Source organism: Rissa tridactyla, chromosome 6 (assembly GCF_028500815.1).
Source record: "Rissa tridactyla isolate bRisTri1 chromosome 6, bRisTri1.patW.cur.20221130, whole genome shotgun sequence".
In the NCBI taxonomy this organism is placed as follows: Eukaryota; Metazoa; Chordata; class Aves; order Charadriiformes; family Laridae; genus Rissa; species Rissa tridactyla.
In genome coordinates, this window is record NC_071471.1 from 30,497,631 (window position 1) to 30,512,770 (window position 15,140).

The following is a 15,140-nucleotide window of genomic DNA, read 5'->3' on the forward strand; positions in this document are numbered from 1 at the left end:
AGGCGGGGTTGTCCGCAAACCCTGCAGGCGGGGGACAGCCTGGGTTGTGTCCCCGCTGTGGTGACAGCACCTCCTGTTTCCCACCTCCCCGCAGCACCACGGGGACCCCCTTAGATGCCCCGGCTCAGCCTCCCGCAGCAGCAGCCCCAGCCTGGGTGGCCTCCCACCGCCATGACTGACGGAGGCGGGGGCCCAGGCCCAGCCTCAGCCATCTGGAGGCTGCCCTTCTGGCAGCCTGCGGAGACCGACGGGCCGTGCCTGCGGGGACCCCTCCAGAGAGCGGGGCTGGGCCACCCCGTCCACTCCCGGGTCACCCTGCCCGCCCGCCCTCCATCACAGGGCCCTTCCCGAGGTCCCTCCCCAGGCCCAGCGCTGCACAAAGGGGCCCAGGGGATGGCGGTCCGCCCCATGTCACTCGAGACCGCCTGGGCGTCCTGCCCCGGCCCATCGGGGAGAAGTGAGAAGCCAGCGCTTCGCGCCTGAGGCCTTCTGGGCCCTGCCGCGGCCCGTAGGTCTCCCCTGACCCGGAAGCGGACGGTGGGGGCGCTGGGACATTTAAACGGCGCGGAGCGGGGCGGCGCGGCGGGGGGAGCGGCTGGGCCGGTGAGTGGCGGGGGTTGGGTGTAGTGCCTCCTCCGCGGGCCCGTCACCGGGGGTGGGGACGACGACTCCGGGGGGGAGGGAGCGGCTCCCCGGCTGGTCCCGGTGGCACTCAGGCCCTGTCAGCCCCGTGGCAGCACCGCACGGGGGGTCGGGCCCGGCGGTTTGCTGGCTCGTCCCGGCGCGAGGGGCTCGTCCGGCCCGTCAGCTCCTGCTTCAGGCCCCGCGGAAAGGCGGTGGTAGCCCGGGGTGCGTTCCCGAGGGGGTCGGGGGCGATCCGGGCAGGGGAGGCAGCGGGCGAGGGGCCGCCCCGGTGCCCTGGGTGCGGGGGAGGCCCTGCGGCTCTGGTCCCGGCCGCGCCCTGGGCGCTGGAGCGGGTGCCTTCCCCGCTGTGTGCTGGCCCGGGCGCTTGGGGACCCCCAGAGTGCCATGTCCAGCGTGGTGCCAGGCGGGTGGTGAAGGCCCATGTAGCTCTTCTAAAACAGCCGGGTGAACAGGGGCAGTTTTCATCCTGGGCCCGGCTAAGCCAGCACCTTCCCCCAGCGCACGCTTCCTTCCTTCCCGGCCTTTCACCCGTCTGCATGCCTGTCCCATTCAGGAGTGGGCCAGTGGGGTGTACCCCGTACCCACCTCTGCGTTCCTTCTGCTTCCTGGCTGTCAGGGAGCTGTCAGTTCCTGGTTGCTCATGGAAAACTAATAATGAAATTGTAATGCGTGGGGGCTCATAAGCCCATTTTTGTTGGTGCTCCAGTTGCTAACTGCTAACGTGATTAAAGTTGCAGAAATTACAGCGGAGGTGAGGTGCGAGTGTTTATTCTTTGCTTGTAAATAAAGATGGCAAACTAACTCCTGTATTCCAGAACCAGTGTTTGGAGATTAGTCTCGCTGGCTTTTATAAATGTTATCTACTTCTGTTGAATTGGCAACCAGGAGAAGGTGACGTTAAAAGAAAGTTTGCTGTAGACCTACCCACGTGAGGGTTTTGTAATAGCGCTGTAGCAGGTCAGTCTATTAGAAAAGTTTAGCTATTGGCCAGCGCCAATGGAAAATCTTAGGAATAAGAATCACAAACCGCACAAAGAATTTTTCCTATTTATTCAGGGACTTTTAATTTTTGCTTTGTATTGTGAAGCCTATTCACATCCGTGCTCAATTACTTAAGTAAATCTCACTGCAACACGCATTGCTTCTCTGAAAGGGCCAGAACAGGCACTCTGAGGAGGAGTCGGCGCTGCAGTCCTTGGTCCCTGTCGGGTGGTGCCCTGTTCCCAGGCAGTGTGTGCATGGGGGAGACTGCCTGGGTGCTTATCCTCTGTGCAACAGCAACAAAAGGCAGAAGAGGGCTGGGTAAGGGCGAAGAAAAATTCCAAGGATGGTCGGAGTCGGGAAGGGAATACAAATTTCTTTTCTGATGAGCTCTGTATTCAGTCCTGCTAATACTCTTAGAAAAGTAAAGAGAGAGAGGTTTAATGGACAGTGTCCTTTATTTTAGCTTAGAGTCTGGTTCTGGCATAGAAGAGCTGTGAGTGAGCCCTGAAGTTCTCAATGTACCAGCTGGGGTGATGTTCAGCTGTTCAATTTCAATCACGTCTTGAAGGCAAAAAGAGGCATTTTTATGAAAACCCTTAGAAGACAGCAGTTGCACTGGGCTCCATTATGAATATATTTTTATTTTCCTCTTTGATGTTGGATACAGCCAAAACCATTGCTATGTTCTGTCCATACCTGTAATTTACCTTAAGAGTAGCTGAGAACAATTTACTAGATTGTTTTGCTCCAAAAACTTAAAAGCTAGAGCAGCTGAAACAGGATTGAAAGATGCTTGACCTACTTAAGTTCCAGAGTTGTGATGCAAAGGTGGAGGCATAATACCATCTACAGGACTGGTGCTGGATGGAGTGGCATCTTTTGCAAGATAGTTGGTTGTGCCGGGGAAATTATTGTATGTCAGCCGCACTGGGAGTGAGTTTATGGCTAGAAAGACAAGCTGAAATGGTTAGTCTTTGTATTTGAAGGAAATGTCCTGTATCATCTAGAAGTGTCAGTCACTGGTGGGGGAGGTAACAGGCAGTGTATGCTTCTTACCGCAATGTTGAAGTGCTTCAGTAAGGATGCAGTTATTTTTGAAGATTCAAGGTTGAACATGACAAGATTTCGCTCCTGATAATGGCTAAATTGATGCATCTGATACAGTCTGTCAGTTACTGCCTTGATTTACCTGGCTTTTTCAAAGGCAGGAAGAGCAGATTAAAGGAATCCCTTACATTTGGGGTGCCAGCAGGACAAAAATCCCCGTTTCATGTGGCGTATGGGCAAGTGTGGCTTACGGGCTGTGGTCACTCCTAGGTCACATATCCTAGGGGGTATGTGGTGCAGGGCAGATGTTGAGTACATCATGAAACCCCTCCCCCCCAGTGCAGTGACTTATCAACCCAGAATTTCTGTAAAGGTCAATACGTTCTCATTTAGTCAGTTTTTGTGTCTTTTAACATAACCAATTATTTGACGCTTTGTTTCAAGAAAATAACCCTTTTTTTCCCCTGTGTCTATTTGTAACTCTCTGAAGTCTGGGCCTTTTACTGCACTATGGATCAGCCGGGGCATGCGAGAAGTACTACTTCTGCCCAAGGTGCCAAAGAGGGTTTGAGCAAGCCCGCTGCTCCCCAGAAGAACGCTTATGCGAGGCTTGTGCAAAAGCACCACAGTGGCCGATTCCGGTCCTACTTGAATCATATTGCGCAGAAGATGCAGCTAGAAGAGAGCACCTCCAATGACCCCGGCTCAGATCTGGATCCGCCCTTGAGGAGAGGCTTGGGGAAGGATAATCCAGCCAGGAATGGGTTGAACGTGCACAGCTATTCACCGGTCAGAACATCTCACCTGGAACAGCCCATGCCTGGAGGATTTGAAAACGATAAACCCCAAACCGCTCTGAACAGATGTCCTCATAAAAAACATGCCATCTTTAGCCCAGAAGGAGACTTGGAGGTGGAGGAAGACTACTATGTACATCAGCGTGGAGCTGCAGCTGACTTATTAAATATGAGTGATGCCCTGTGTGGGAGAGTATCGAACAGCCTGAGACACCGAGCAGCTCTGCAGAAGTCTTCTGGTTCTGATGAAAAGGATGAGGAGGAGATGTGGAGGAAGAAACATAAGAAACGAGGCAGGTGTCCTGCCAGCCCAGATACAGCAGCTGGACACTCGTTGACTGAGCAGTTTAGTGAGGATGTGCTGGCAATAAATGCCAGGAAATACAGTCACTTGTCTCCAGGACAAGTCCAAGGTGAGTTCATGCTAATGAACTGTTTGGTCCATTTGCCACAATGGACTGCTGTGGAATTGAGTGTGATGTTTTAGTCATGAGTGAGTTAACATAGGCAAGTTCTACTCTGTCCAAGTTAGTCAGCTCTGAGTTACCTGTGGGTGGCTTTGTCCTGTTTTACAAGTAAGCCATCCAGCATGTGTAAATGGCTTCATGTGGAGTCAGCTTGGTGCTGGCAGGACCTAATCCCCTGGCCTAGGCTCTGCGAATGTGGCTGTGCTGCTTCCAAGATCGGCTCAAGAGTGGGAGAGCCTAATTTCTGTGGTGTAGAGTCCAAATTAATAAAACTGCTGGATCTGAGCTGACGCGGGGCAGAGTCATGCTTTTCTCTGCATTGCTGCTTTGGACCTGGAGTGATGGTTTGCCTTTGCAGAGGGTCCAAGTCCATCTAATACTCAAGGGCTAAGATGCCTGTATAATATCTAATTCGTGATACAGTGTTGACTTCAGTAAATTTTGCTGTTAGTAACAGAACACATCTTGCAGTAGTAAAGTGAATGTGTCTCTTAAATGTGATGTTCAAGGCAAAAAGCTCACTTACGGAAATAAATAACATTCTTTATGTTGTGGTTTAACTCCATCTGGCAGCTACGACTACGCAGCCACTCATGCAGTTCTCCTGCTTCCCCCAGGACAGGGAGAAGAGCGGGGGGAAAGGAAAGGGAAAAATCCTTGTGGGTTGAGATGAGGGCAGTTTAATAGAACAATAACAGAATAGGAATAATAGTAATAATAATGGTAAAAGACACAAGTCACTCTTACAACACAGTGAATTGGTGAATTGGCACTGTCCTGACCAGTGATCACAAGTAGCCCCCTCCCCCTGGCTAAACCCATTTCTGTACTGAGCGTGACATCTATGGTATGGAATATTCCATTGTTCTGTCTATGCTCCTTCTCAGCTTCTGTGGGAAGCTGAAAAAAGTCCTTGAAAAATATAAACATCACTCGGCAACAACTCAAACAGTATGCATTATAGACCTCCCTTTCATACCAAATCTGAAACACAGCAGCCACTAGAAAAAAAAATAAAAATGTAACTGTCCCAGCTGAAATCAGGACACTTTATTAAAAAAAAAAAAAAAACCCAACACCCACAACACAGCATCAACAAGCAACCAAAGCCAGGCAGTTTAAATCTGATCTCTCAGTGTAATGGGTTAAAGCTTCCTCTGAATGGTGTTCATGGTGAAATACTTGGATATCCTGATCTTACGAGCTACTACTGGAGGAACTCATAAATGTCACTGCATTAAATTCTCTGTAACAAGAAGAAAAGATCAATTTCTCAGATGGGTAAGATGGGCCTGAGACCCGTCACAACTCTTGGGTTGGAAATCAAGTAAATGTTTAACTAAATCTTACAAAACTATGCCCTATAATTCAAGAGTAGCAAGTAATATTTTTTTACAGGGTTTGTGGTATTTTTGAGGCTGTGACAGTAGTTTATGTGCTAAGGTTGGTAAACTTCATGAATTCTTGCAAGACAGGTCATAGTTAGAGATTTAACACAAGCAGATTATGCTAAAATTTGTTGATGAGCCTGATTTTTGGGAGGTTTTTTTTTTTCTGTGCTTCATTGTAACACTATTTGTTATGCTAGCCTGTTATAATAGACTTTTCTACCTTTTACCCTTCAGATTTTGGAGAGTAGGGAAGAGCAGCTAACAGAGATGGAGAGTCTAGAAGGCTTACAGTTCCTAAGCCATGAAAATGATAGGTGCCTGCATGGATTTTAGTCTAAAATAAAAATACTCTGTCTTTCAAAAGCAAGCACCCGCAGTTCTCTCCTGCTCTAGTTGGGAGTGGGGTTGCACAAACCCTTTGAAAAGTAGTTGTTTGTTTAGTGTAAAGACCTAGAGCAGAAAATGTTGACCCTCATGTTTGACCTCCCAGGTGGAAAACTCACACTGTGGGGAAGATTACTGGAAAATTATTTGCTTAACAGTGACACCCTTCCTCTTCTTCCCCCTGCGTGCCTCCTCAGCCACCCTCCTGGGTAGCTGAGGCTGGTTACTCTCCAGAACACGTGCAGCGACGTGAAAACAGTTTCTTGGGGAAGAAAGAAATAGGAAAAAAAATATATGTGACTTGATTCTGAGAAATGTCTTTTCTGCAGTTCGGTTTGAGTATATTTTAGCACTCTTGTTTAAGTGAAATGAAGGTTTTACAGTATGCAAGCGCTTAGGTATAAGAACTCGCACATCACAGTCCCAGATTAATATTTTCTCACTTCAAAGCTTGTCTTTCTCTCTTGATGCTGATATAAGTCGTATTACTTTGCAAAGGCAGGTGCCTGGTTTGATCAGTTTAAATCAAGGCTTGTGAAACTGCGATGGCAAGAATTGCTTCTGTCATAGTGGTGAGGCATATCATCTTTTCAGTAGTGACATTTCCTCACAAATTAACTCTGTTCAGGCAGTTGTATGCTTTCCAAAAGGCTCTTTGAGCTAATCTCAAAGCCAAGCATCTCTCTTTATATCTCTTTGTTTCATTGTCCTCTTCTTAACAGCTCTTCAGCTCAGGCTTAGCCATGGTCAGGTTTGGAATGACCCTAAAACTGAGAGTATCAAAACTGACGGCAAACACAGAGAGAACACCCTTTGAGTGCCCTGAGGCAGGCTGTGGGCAGCGAGGGGCTGGTCCTTCCTAACATCCTTCCAGACAGCAGCAGTTCCTGCGGCCTTGGGGGAAAGCAGCGTGGTTTGTGGAGCCCTGAGCAAGCATCCCTGAGCCCTGGAGCTGGCTGCTGTGTTGGCGTCTGTGAGATGCGCTGAGGATTGCCTTTGCCATTCTGTACTGTAAGGCCCTAAGACAAGGCTTGTGAGACAGAAGTAATGTCATAGCAGATAGTTAGGAGACTGACCACAGCAGTCTCTTCTGGTGTTCCATGTAGTAACTGCTTTTGCTAAGTATTGGAAACTTTGCAGTTGAGAAAGCTGAGTGTGAACAAAACTCCGTTGTCCCTTGTCTGAAATATGTGACATAGTCATGAAACTGCATGTTGGAGTCACTCTGAGGTATCAGCACTCTTGGATTTGGGAAGATGAAGCTGTATATAGATGCATTCCACAGATTGTTGCTCCTTTCTGTGCAGCTCTAACCTCTGTGAGGAGAATTGCCATAAAGCCTCCTGTTCTGGAGTTTCTTCTCAAACAAACCCCAATAAGACAGAAAATAATCCAAAAATGCCATTTTAAATTGTTATGCTTATAGTTTTTTGTCTAATACAATTTCTCTGCTGGTATTTTTCCCTAAATCTCCAGTCCTCTAGGTTCTTTGGGTGCTAAAATTTCGTTAAACTTCCTTAACAGAAAGTCTTTTATGAAGTCCTCTGGGTTGTATTCTAGTTTTGATCAAAGGCTCTAACGGTTTTCCCACTTCAATCCAGAGTTAGTCATCAAAACCTCTTTTCAGACTGACTGATGTTTCTGTCATAAAAGGGCTTAAAACCCCCTTTTCCTTGAGGACAGAAGTACTGACTCTTTCTGTGGCATCTGTCTGTCACATGCTAGTAGTTGAGATTTGCATGGCTGCTAAGCGGAACTTCATCTTAAATATCTGTGATGTCTTGCTTTATCAGTAAGTAGTTTTGACCAAGCTGCATGTTCTATTCAGGACAGCATGGTTTTGCATGCTTTTTGAGTATGTGCGCTTCTCAGCCCGTTTTTGAGGGAATGTTGTTGTTTGATGGCACACTCGTGAGTCTGCTGAAAAGCCTAAAAACCAAACATCTGCAGAAGAGAACTGTCCTCCAAACGTGGGGTGCAGCATCGTCTTTGGGAACACCATCTGCTGTCCTCACTTGATTTCAGAGGATCCTTGGGAGACAGAGTACCTGGGGGTGAGCTGGCTTTATTGATGCTGAAAGCTTGGGTGGAACAGGTTGCTCATGAAGGCTGGTTGCTATGGAATAGGTTCAGATTTTGCAGGGCTGGATATCCAGTCTCAGTCTGTATCTGCAGATGTCCTCCTTGGGAAGAACAGGACCACCGGCTTCACTAGGTAGCCTCCTGAGGCTCCTCACTAAAAGCTTCACGGGTTTACGGTGTGATGGAGATATCTTGCCCATCTGTCAGGGTCAGCATGCCCCCTGAGTAGAAACAGACAATTCCCGGATAACAACATGCCCCATCTGAAACAGTGTAAGATTTCCACGGTCCTTTCTGATTTATCGTCGGTCTGACACTTGGCATTTTTATGCCCAGCCTGTGATACTTAACCAACTTGGGCAGCTTCCGCGGAGGAGTGTCGCTGGCAAGCAGGCTGGTGTTTAGCATCATAGCTCTAAAAACAATTGTTGCTGTTGGATGGTGATGTTGTGTTTGTGGCTGCAACCCTGACATTTAAAAGGTTTGGGATAGGTAAAGGAAATGTCCTGGAATGGCTCTCCTGCGTGTTTAATGGGTACAGCTGGTGAAGAAATACCAGTCTTAACAAGATGGCAAAATCTTAGAGGTTTTGTCTTTCCATTGTACACTGCAGTAAATTTTGTATTTGCCTTTGTTTCTCTGGGGGAACTTTGGAGGAAGAACCACAGCTTCTGCTTTTCCCTTCTTGTAAGACAATTTTAAGATAATGCTACTTTTCAGTGGTGAGCCTTCCCGTTCTTGTGTGGTGAAATTCAGTACTTACTTAAGAATGCTGTTATCTCCCTATCTGGCACCAGTAAATGTGAGCCAGCGATCTAGTAAAGGCCACAGAATCAGCTCAATAAATGGAGAATGTTGGTTGCTGTGGAAATCTTTAAAATGTAGCTAATCTTGCCAGGTCCAATGTAATGTTCCTTAGATGACGTTAATCATAGTAATAAGATATGGGAGAGGAGGCAAAACTGGATTTACTGTATGGCCCTATCTGAGAAGCACATGAAAAATAGAATGCTCCTTTCTCTAATGGTTTAGCAACGTCATCGCAAACATAAATTTCTCTCTTGCTTTTGATAGAAAAAAATGTTGCATTCCGGAATCTTGTGCAACTAATGTTTTTGGCTAACATCAGCTATAGTATGTGAGTTAACATCTGATGTATCCTCTCTTGGGGAGATGAGATCCTGCCCTTGCAGGGACTGTGGTTTTTGTATGTGATCTAATAACTGTCTTCCGTGCCCTTTACCAGAGCCCTCAGCACACCGTGGTGCACTGGGACTAAGTTCTGCAGCGGGAGCCCTTGCATTTGGCAGCAAAGCTTTAATCTCTGTGAAGTAGCTTCCTTCACCTGCTAGTGCTCATATGAAAATGTTCATCAGTGGCAACGCTTGTTGCTGTTAACCTATTTAAAAAAAAAAAAAAACAAAACCAAACCCCCAAAACTATGTTTTTTCTTCTCTTTAGTTCCAATCTCTGAAGTTAGGCTCCCATTATCTAGCTCAGGTAACTATGCTTGTCAGTGTGAGGCTGGTCCCAGAAAGAACCGAATTAATTTTTTAATTAGTTTTAAATCTTTTCGTTATTGTGACTTGTCATCAAATTATGCAACAAAGGTCCTGTTGAGCTCCCTCAGTGTCAGTTTCTTATGAGATCAGGAGTTTGATGATAAAAGTGTGAGTATGGATGCAAGTGTATTAGCATAATAAAATCACAGCATGTATGTAATGGTTTAAAAGCTGTTTAGATGAATTAAATGCAGCAATCAATTGAGAATTGTTACCAACAGGTGTGTCTGGTTCCTGCAGTCTCATGTTCTGACCCTGTGGTCTTTAATACTTTTGTCAATCATCAGGAAGAAAACATACAAGTAGGATTGAAAGTTTTTTTGGATGACTTGGAGACCGCAGGGAGTATTGAATAATGGGGGCAGTTACTGGCAGCCGTCTGAATCACTTGGTGGACTGGGAGCAGGCAAAACAAAATCCATTTATCGGGCCAGCATAGAGCCCTGGTAGCAGTGGGAGGAACCCAGTGTGGGAAGCAACAGCTTGGAAAAAAGTTTTGAGCTTTTGATGGATTAATCAGCTGAACATCCCCCTCCTGTGAAATGTGGCCAAAAGGGTAATGTATGAGCATGGGAATTGGAAGATGGAATATGGACCGCGTGTGCCTTTGGCACGGCAGCAGCAGCAGCTTCTGGAGTATTGTATCCTGTGGTGATGCCCTCTGTTTGGGGTGGATGGTGATGAATTGATGAATACTCAGAGGACGGCCACAAGGAAGATTAAAATGCTGGGATCATGAGTGAATGATTTGAGGAACCCTGCTTTACTTATCAAAGAGATGCTTGGGGGAAGGGAGCTTTCAGTAAATTGCCTACATGGGGAACAGATGTTCAATAATAGGCTACTCAGCTGAGCAGATTATGATATAACGCATTTGAGGCTAAACAAATCCAGGCTTGAAATACAGCACAATTTAGCAGTGAGGGTAAATGACCGTTGGAACAGTTTTACCAAGGCTTGTGGTATGTGGGCTGTCACTGGCACATTTAAAAGCCCTGGTAACAAATTTTACCCCCAAAATATGCTGTAGTTCAAACAGGAATTGATTTGCAAAAGCCCTCTTTCCTCTGCTACCCATGACGTCAGCAAGCCCGCACATCCCAATCCGTTCTGGTTTGTTGTTCAGATAATCCCTGAAGTGCCTCCTTCGCCGTGGGTACCCAGGTAGGTAGGACAGATGCTTTGCAGCTGGCTCTGGTGGCTAATTGTGATTCCTCTCCAGGCCATGGCTGCTACAGGGCTTTCACCACTGCCTTTCTCTCCAGCCTCTGCTTCCACCTCTCCTGTCCTGTGCGCTGGTGTCCATCTCTTGCCCTCCCACATCAAGCACCCTACTAACTAGCTCCATGAAATGCTGTGGGATGCATATCCCTAACTCCCTCTTGTGGGGAAATCCGAGCTACGGAGAGTTGAAACTTGGCTGGGGCAGGATGGGAAACAAAATGTTGGGATCTCTTGCATAAAATAATGTCTTCTGTGACAAAAATAAGAATTTCCAGCGTGCTAAAGGAAAATGTCAGCACTAGCAGCTGCAGCCCACAGATGTATGGGGCAGGTCATGCCTTGGAGAGTATTTCAGGCTCTCTACAGATATGAGCCTGCAGCGATAATGCATTTTTGTTCAGTTTGTATGGTTTTAGGCATTTTTCCCCCATAGTACTAAGGGCTGTGAATTATGTACCTACTACACTGAATGGGCAGCATGGGGAACAGTTCTTCAGCGACCTGTCTTATTCTGCAGCACATTTGGTAACCTCGGGCTATGTATGAATCTGAAAGCAGTTCTTTCATTTCTAAAGCTGTTAATGTCTTCTAGCACCTCCCATCAGGTATTTTGCCTTTCAAAGCCTCTTGACTTCCTCTGTTCTTCGAGCAACTTGCTTCCCTCAGACTACTGAAGCCCAGAAAAATCAAAGAGAGAACTTCCGCAGTGCTATGTTTTTAAAGTGTTTTTCTTGACGTTTTGAAGAAGCCTTTTCCACGGCATGGTTGGTGGATAAAACAAGGAGCACAAGGTATCGTGGAAGATGCTTTGGGAGGATGCAAGGCTGAGGGGGCAGTGGAAGCAGCCCTGACCCACATCCCGAGGCAGGAGTGGAAGCCTGGAGGAGTGCAGTCATCAGGCGGAGTAGGTAGTTAGGAGGTCACGAGCAGGGTGGAGCAGGTTCACAGAGAGTCCTGAAAACCAGAAGAGCTGTATCCCCTCCCTGACAACGCTGCTGTGCTGCTGCACGCAGCTGGGGCACAGTAACTATTTTGATAAACTTTTAGTCTATTGCTACTAAATGAGTTTCGTCACCAACTCTTAGTTCAGAGCCTGGAATGGTATCTTTGGCTCTTGCGCTCATGTAGTATTCCTACAACACAAACCCTGCTGAGGAATTGAATAAAACTGCAATTACCATCTGAGTTACTGAAGTCAAAATCCTGCAAGCATCAGGATGCATGGAAGTGTTTTTGGTGTCGTGGGCACATGATCTTGGTGGTCGGGAGCGGTTTCCACAGCATTGTTTTCCGCAGCAGAAAGAATCCATTGTGCATTTTTCTTCATTTCAGTTTTTCAAAGCATAGGCCCTTTTAGAAAGCCAAAGTCAGCAAGAACATTTTCATATTGAAATCCAGGGGCGTGCAGCACAAGAGTTTTAAATAAGTATCTGCAGCTTAAAGCAAAAGAGCGGTGGCAGCTTGCGCTTCCCACCATGTGCGTGCTTCCCAGCTCATTTCCATGGGTCTTGAAGTGAGCAGCTGTCCCTGCTCCTGACTTTCCTGGGCATCCATGGACATGCCACTTCACTTTTTTGCTACCTATATCCCTAAATAGGAATGTTTCTTCCTCCATGGCACGTCGTAAGAATGCTGAATGTCTGAATCTTTTACAGCCAGTGGCATGGTCACCTTCAAAAGCAGCTCATGGCCCTATGGACTCACTCATGGACCATGACAGCCTGTATTTCCCCATCCGGGAGTCATCAGCTGGGGGCCAGCTTTTCCCCCGTGTGGCAAGGATTCCCTTTTTGCTTTTTTTTTTTTTCTTGGATGTTCATCTCTTCCATGCAGATTTTGGCAGACTTTTGGCCAAAAATGTTCGGAGAGTCACCTTTTCCAAAGAGGTAGGGTGAGGGAGCACTCCAGATTTGTTCCTGGGTGCACAGATGGCTCACAGCCGAACCGTCTACTGGTTCATGAACACAGACAGTTGTGCTGGTAGGCAAGCTGCTGGCTGGCACAGGTGGAGGAGCTGCGTCACATTGTGCGGGGCTGCTGGTAGCCAGTTGGGCTGCTGCTAGAGGAACCAGTTGCTTTGAATCACTCCTGAAATCACATTTAAGAGCTGTGTGGACAGACCTTCACTTTAAGTGCGGTCTTGTCATTTTATTTTGATTTGTCTTGATGGTGGAAAGTTACAGCTCAGATTTACATCGTGGCTGGGCCCTGGTGGCCCTGCGTAATGGGTCAATTAATGGAGACTGGTGGGCATGGAAGCTAGTCCCGGCAGCTGGATTTCAATACATCATGCACTTGGTTTGGGACATTTGCATAGAATTTACATTTTGGCTGAGCCCATGCATGTAATTGTAGGTCTGCATTGTTTCTCTTCTTTGAATGACTGTTTAATTAACTTTAAGCTTAATTATGCAATCTGCCATCTGGCTAAATCCCTACAGTGCTGTCATATCACCATTCTTTTCCACTTCCGCCATATATTTCCTTTTCCGGAAGTTTGCCCTACTTTTCAATCATTAAGATAATTTCAAACAATTTTTGAGGACGACTCACAGCAACATTGTAGGATCTCTCTTTAGCTCTGTGGTCAGGCTTGGACTGAGCACAGGAGTGTGCTGCAGAACCTCCAGTTTAGGATTCTTTGAGTTTACATTTCTTCAGAGAAGGAGAATCTCATTTTTTTTTTTTTTTTTTTTTGTGATAAGGAGAATGTGCTCTCAGGCTTTCTCTTAGACCCTAGATTGAGCATCTGAAATTACTGCCTACCAGGTTTATCTCCTGAAAGTCTCTTTGCTGCAACGAAACCTCACTGAACTGATAGTGTATCTCAAAACTCTTGCCTTTCCACTCCTACATCTCTAATGAATTCTTTCCGGTGACATCCTCATTTCTCTCTATTGCTTTGTCTTTAATCTTGAGCCATCTACTTTATTTAACCGGTTTCCTTCAAGATACTGTAGAATGTGTGGAGGTGGTTCTGTTCCAGGGCTGTTGGAGAACTCTGAACTCATTTAATTCATGTGGAGAGCGGTGTTGAAGCATGGCTGTTCCTAGCACAGGCTGGAGCGGAGCTGGGCTCACGGGGAGTGTGGTGGATGGATTTTGGTCCTGTTTGTGTTGTTGGGGCTCTAGCACAGAGTTTTACTTGAGATGTCTTCCAAGGAGTGTCTTTTTTCTTCCTGGTACAGAACTCTTTCCCTAAGCAGCTATACCAACAGCTGTCTTTGTGTATTTCCTTTTAAAAGAAAAAAGAACAAAAAAAAGTACTTGGCTGTTACCATGAGTGGGACATTTAATCTCTTAAATCCGCAAAATATTTTGCAAAACATAAATAGCTAGTTGCTTTTAGCCTGTCTATGACCAGTCTTTTTTGTTGACATAACTCACATTTGAGATCACTTCAATGGTGTTTGTTGGTTTTGCCTGTTTTTTTTTGCCTGTGTGTGGTAATTTGATCCTGGATATTGTAGTAGTCATTGAAGTGGTTGGAGTTTTTGAGTTAGTTACTTATATAATATGACATATACTGGCTGTCACTGGTGCATTAGAAATTAAAACCAACCAAACAAACAAATGTATTTTGGCTTTTAAAATTTGAGAGGAATTTATTTGAGCAGCAGAAAATATCAAATAGCTTTTAAATTGCCTGTTTAAGCATATGAAAGGGAAAGACATGGGGATCCTCACAAAACCTCCCTGATGTTAGTGCAGTTTGTGCTGGCAAAGCATGCTTTCGCTTGTAGGGTTTATTTGACTTTGGAGAATGAAATGAATAGTTGCCTGGCATAACAGTATTGACACAAAGTCTGTGCCTACCTGGAGTTACCAGCCAGAAACTGTGTCCCCCCCAGCTCGTCCAAGCTCTCAGGGTTAGAGTCACGGAAGTACCTGGGTTGGGTTGTTCAGGGGCTATGTAGGATTTGGGATTTTGGGGGATCCTGAATGTCTTTGCAAACCAAGGCGGAGTTTCCATCAGCTGAACTCTTGTATTGAGACTATTACTATGCCTTTTTCCACAGCAGCATCCATAGTGGCTCATAAAGCTGCAGGTGAGACTTCTTGGCAGGTCGTGGAGAGTATTCTTTTGCTAAAAGACCAAATCTGATGGTTTCTGAAATTTGCTTTGCCAGCTCTGCCAGGAGCCAAAGGCCATCTTGAACTTGTAGATCTGTGAGGTGACACCTTGGGTTGCCACATGGTTGGACTCTAATTCCTTGAGTCTCTAGTAAGGATGACAGGAACATACTTTATTTAGCTTTCTTGCCATGCTTAGCCTAGCCTGACTTAAAAATGGGAGTGTAGGACTAAGCAGAGGTTGGCATCAAGAGTAGCTCTCATTGCCTTTGGTCGGTTAATTCCTGCTCTTGGAGGTAGGGCAATGTTGGGTAACCCTTTGTTTGGTAGCTGCCATGCCTTCTAGCTCATGGGTGTATCCTTACAGTGTTTTCCTAAGTGCATAGCTGGGTTGTCTTGAAGGATTAAATGTCAGGGAACCTCTCAGAAGGGTTGAAGAAAATTGGTTTAAGTCATTGAGATGTGTCAGCAATGAAATGAAAC

General features: G+C 46.3%; 1 protein-coding gene across 4 annotated transcripts in view; it reads left to right on the plus strand.

The window, feature by feature from the left end:
- Positions 1 to 483: 483 nt before the first annotated feature.
- The window catches only part of DIS3L2 (DIS3 like 3'-5' exoribonuclease 2), a 193,891-nt gene continuing 179,234 nt past the window's right edge, over positions 484 to 15,140 (plus strand). The window contains exons 1-2 of one of the 4 annotated variants that reach the window (XM_054204600.1): positions 484 to 603; positions 3,167 to 3,886. In XM_054204600.1, the coding sequence (XP_054060575.1) occupies positions 3,187 to 3,886 (700 nt within the window). In that variant the 5' untranslated portion in view covers positions 484 to 603; positions 3,167 to 3,186. Of the gene's footprint in view, positions 604 to 733; positions 850 to 908; positions 1,948 to 3,166; positions 3,887 to 15,140 lie in introns of those variants that run through there. The other 3 variants (XM_054204602.1, XM_054204599.1, XM_054204603.1) reach the window with 3 other exon arrangements.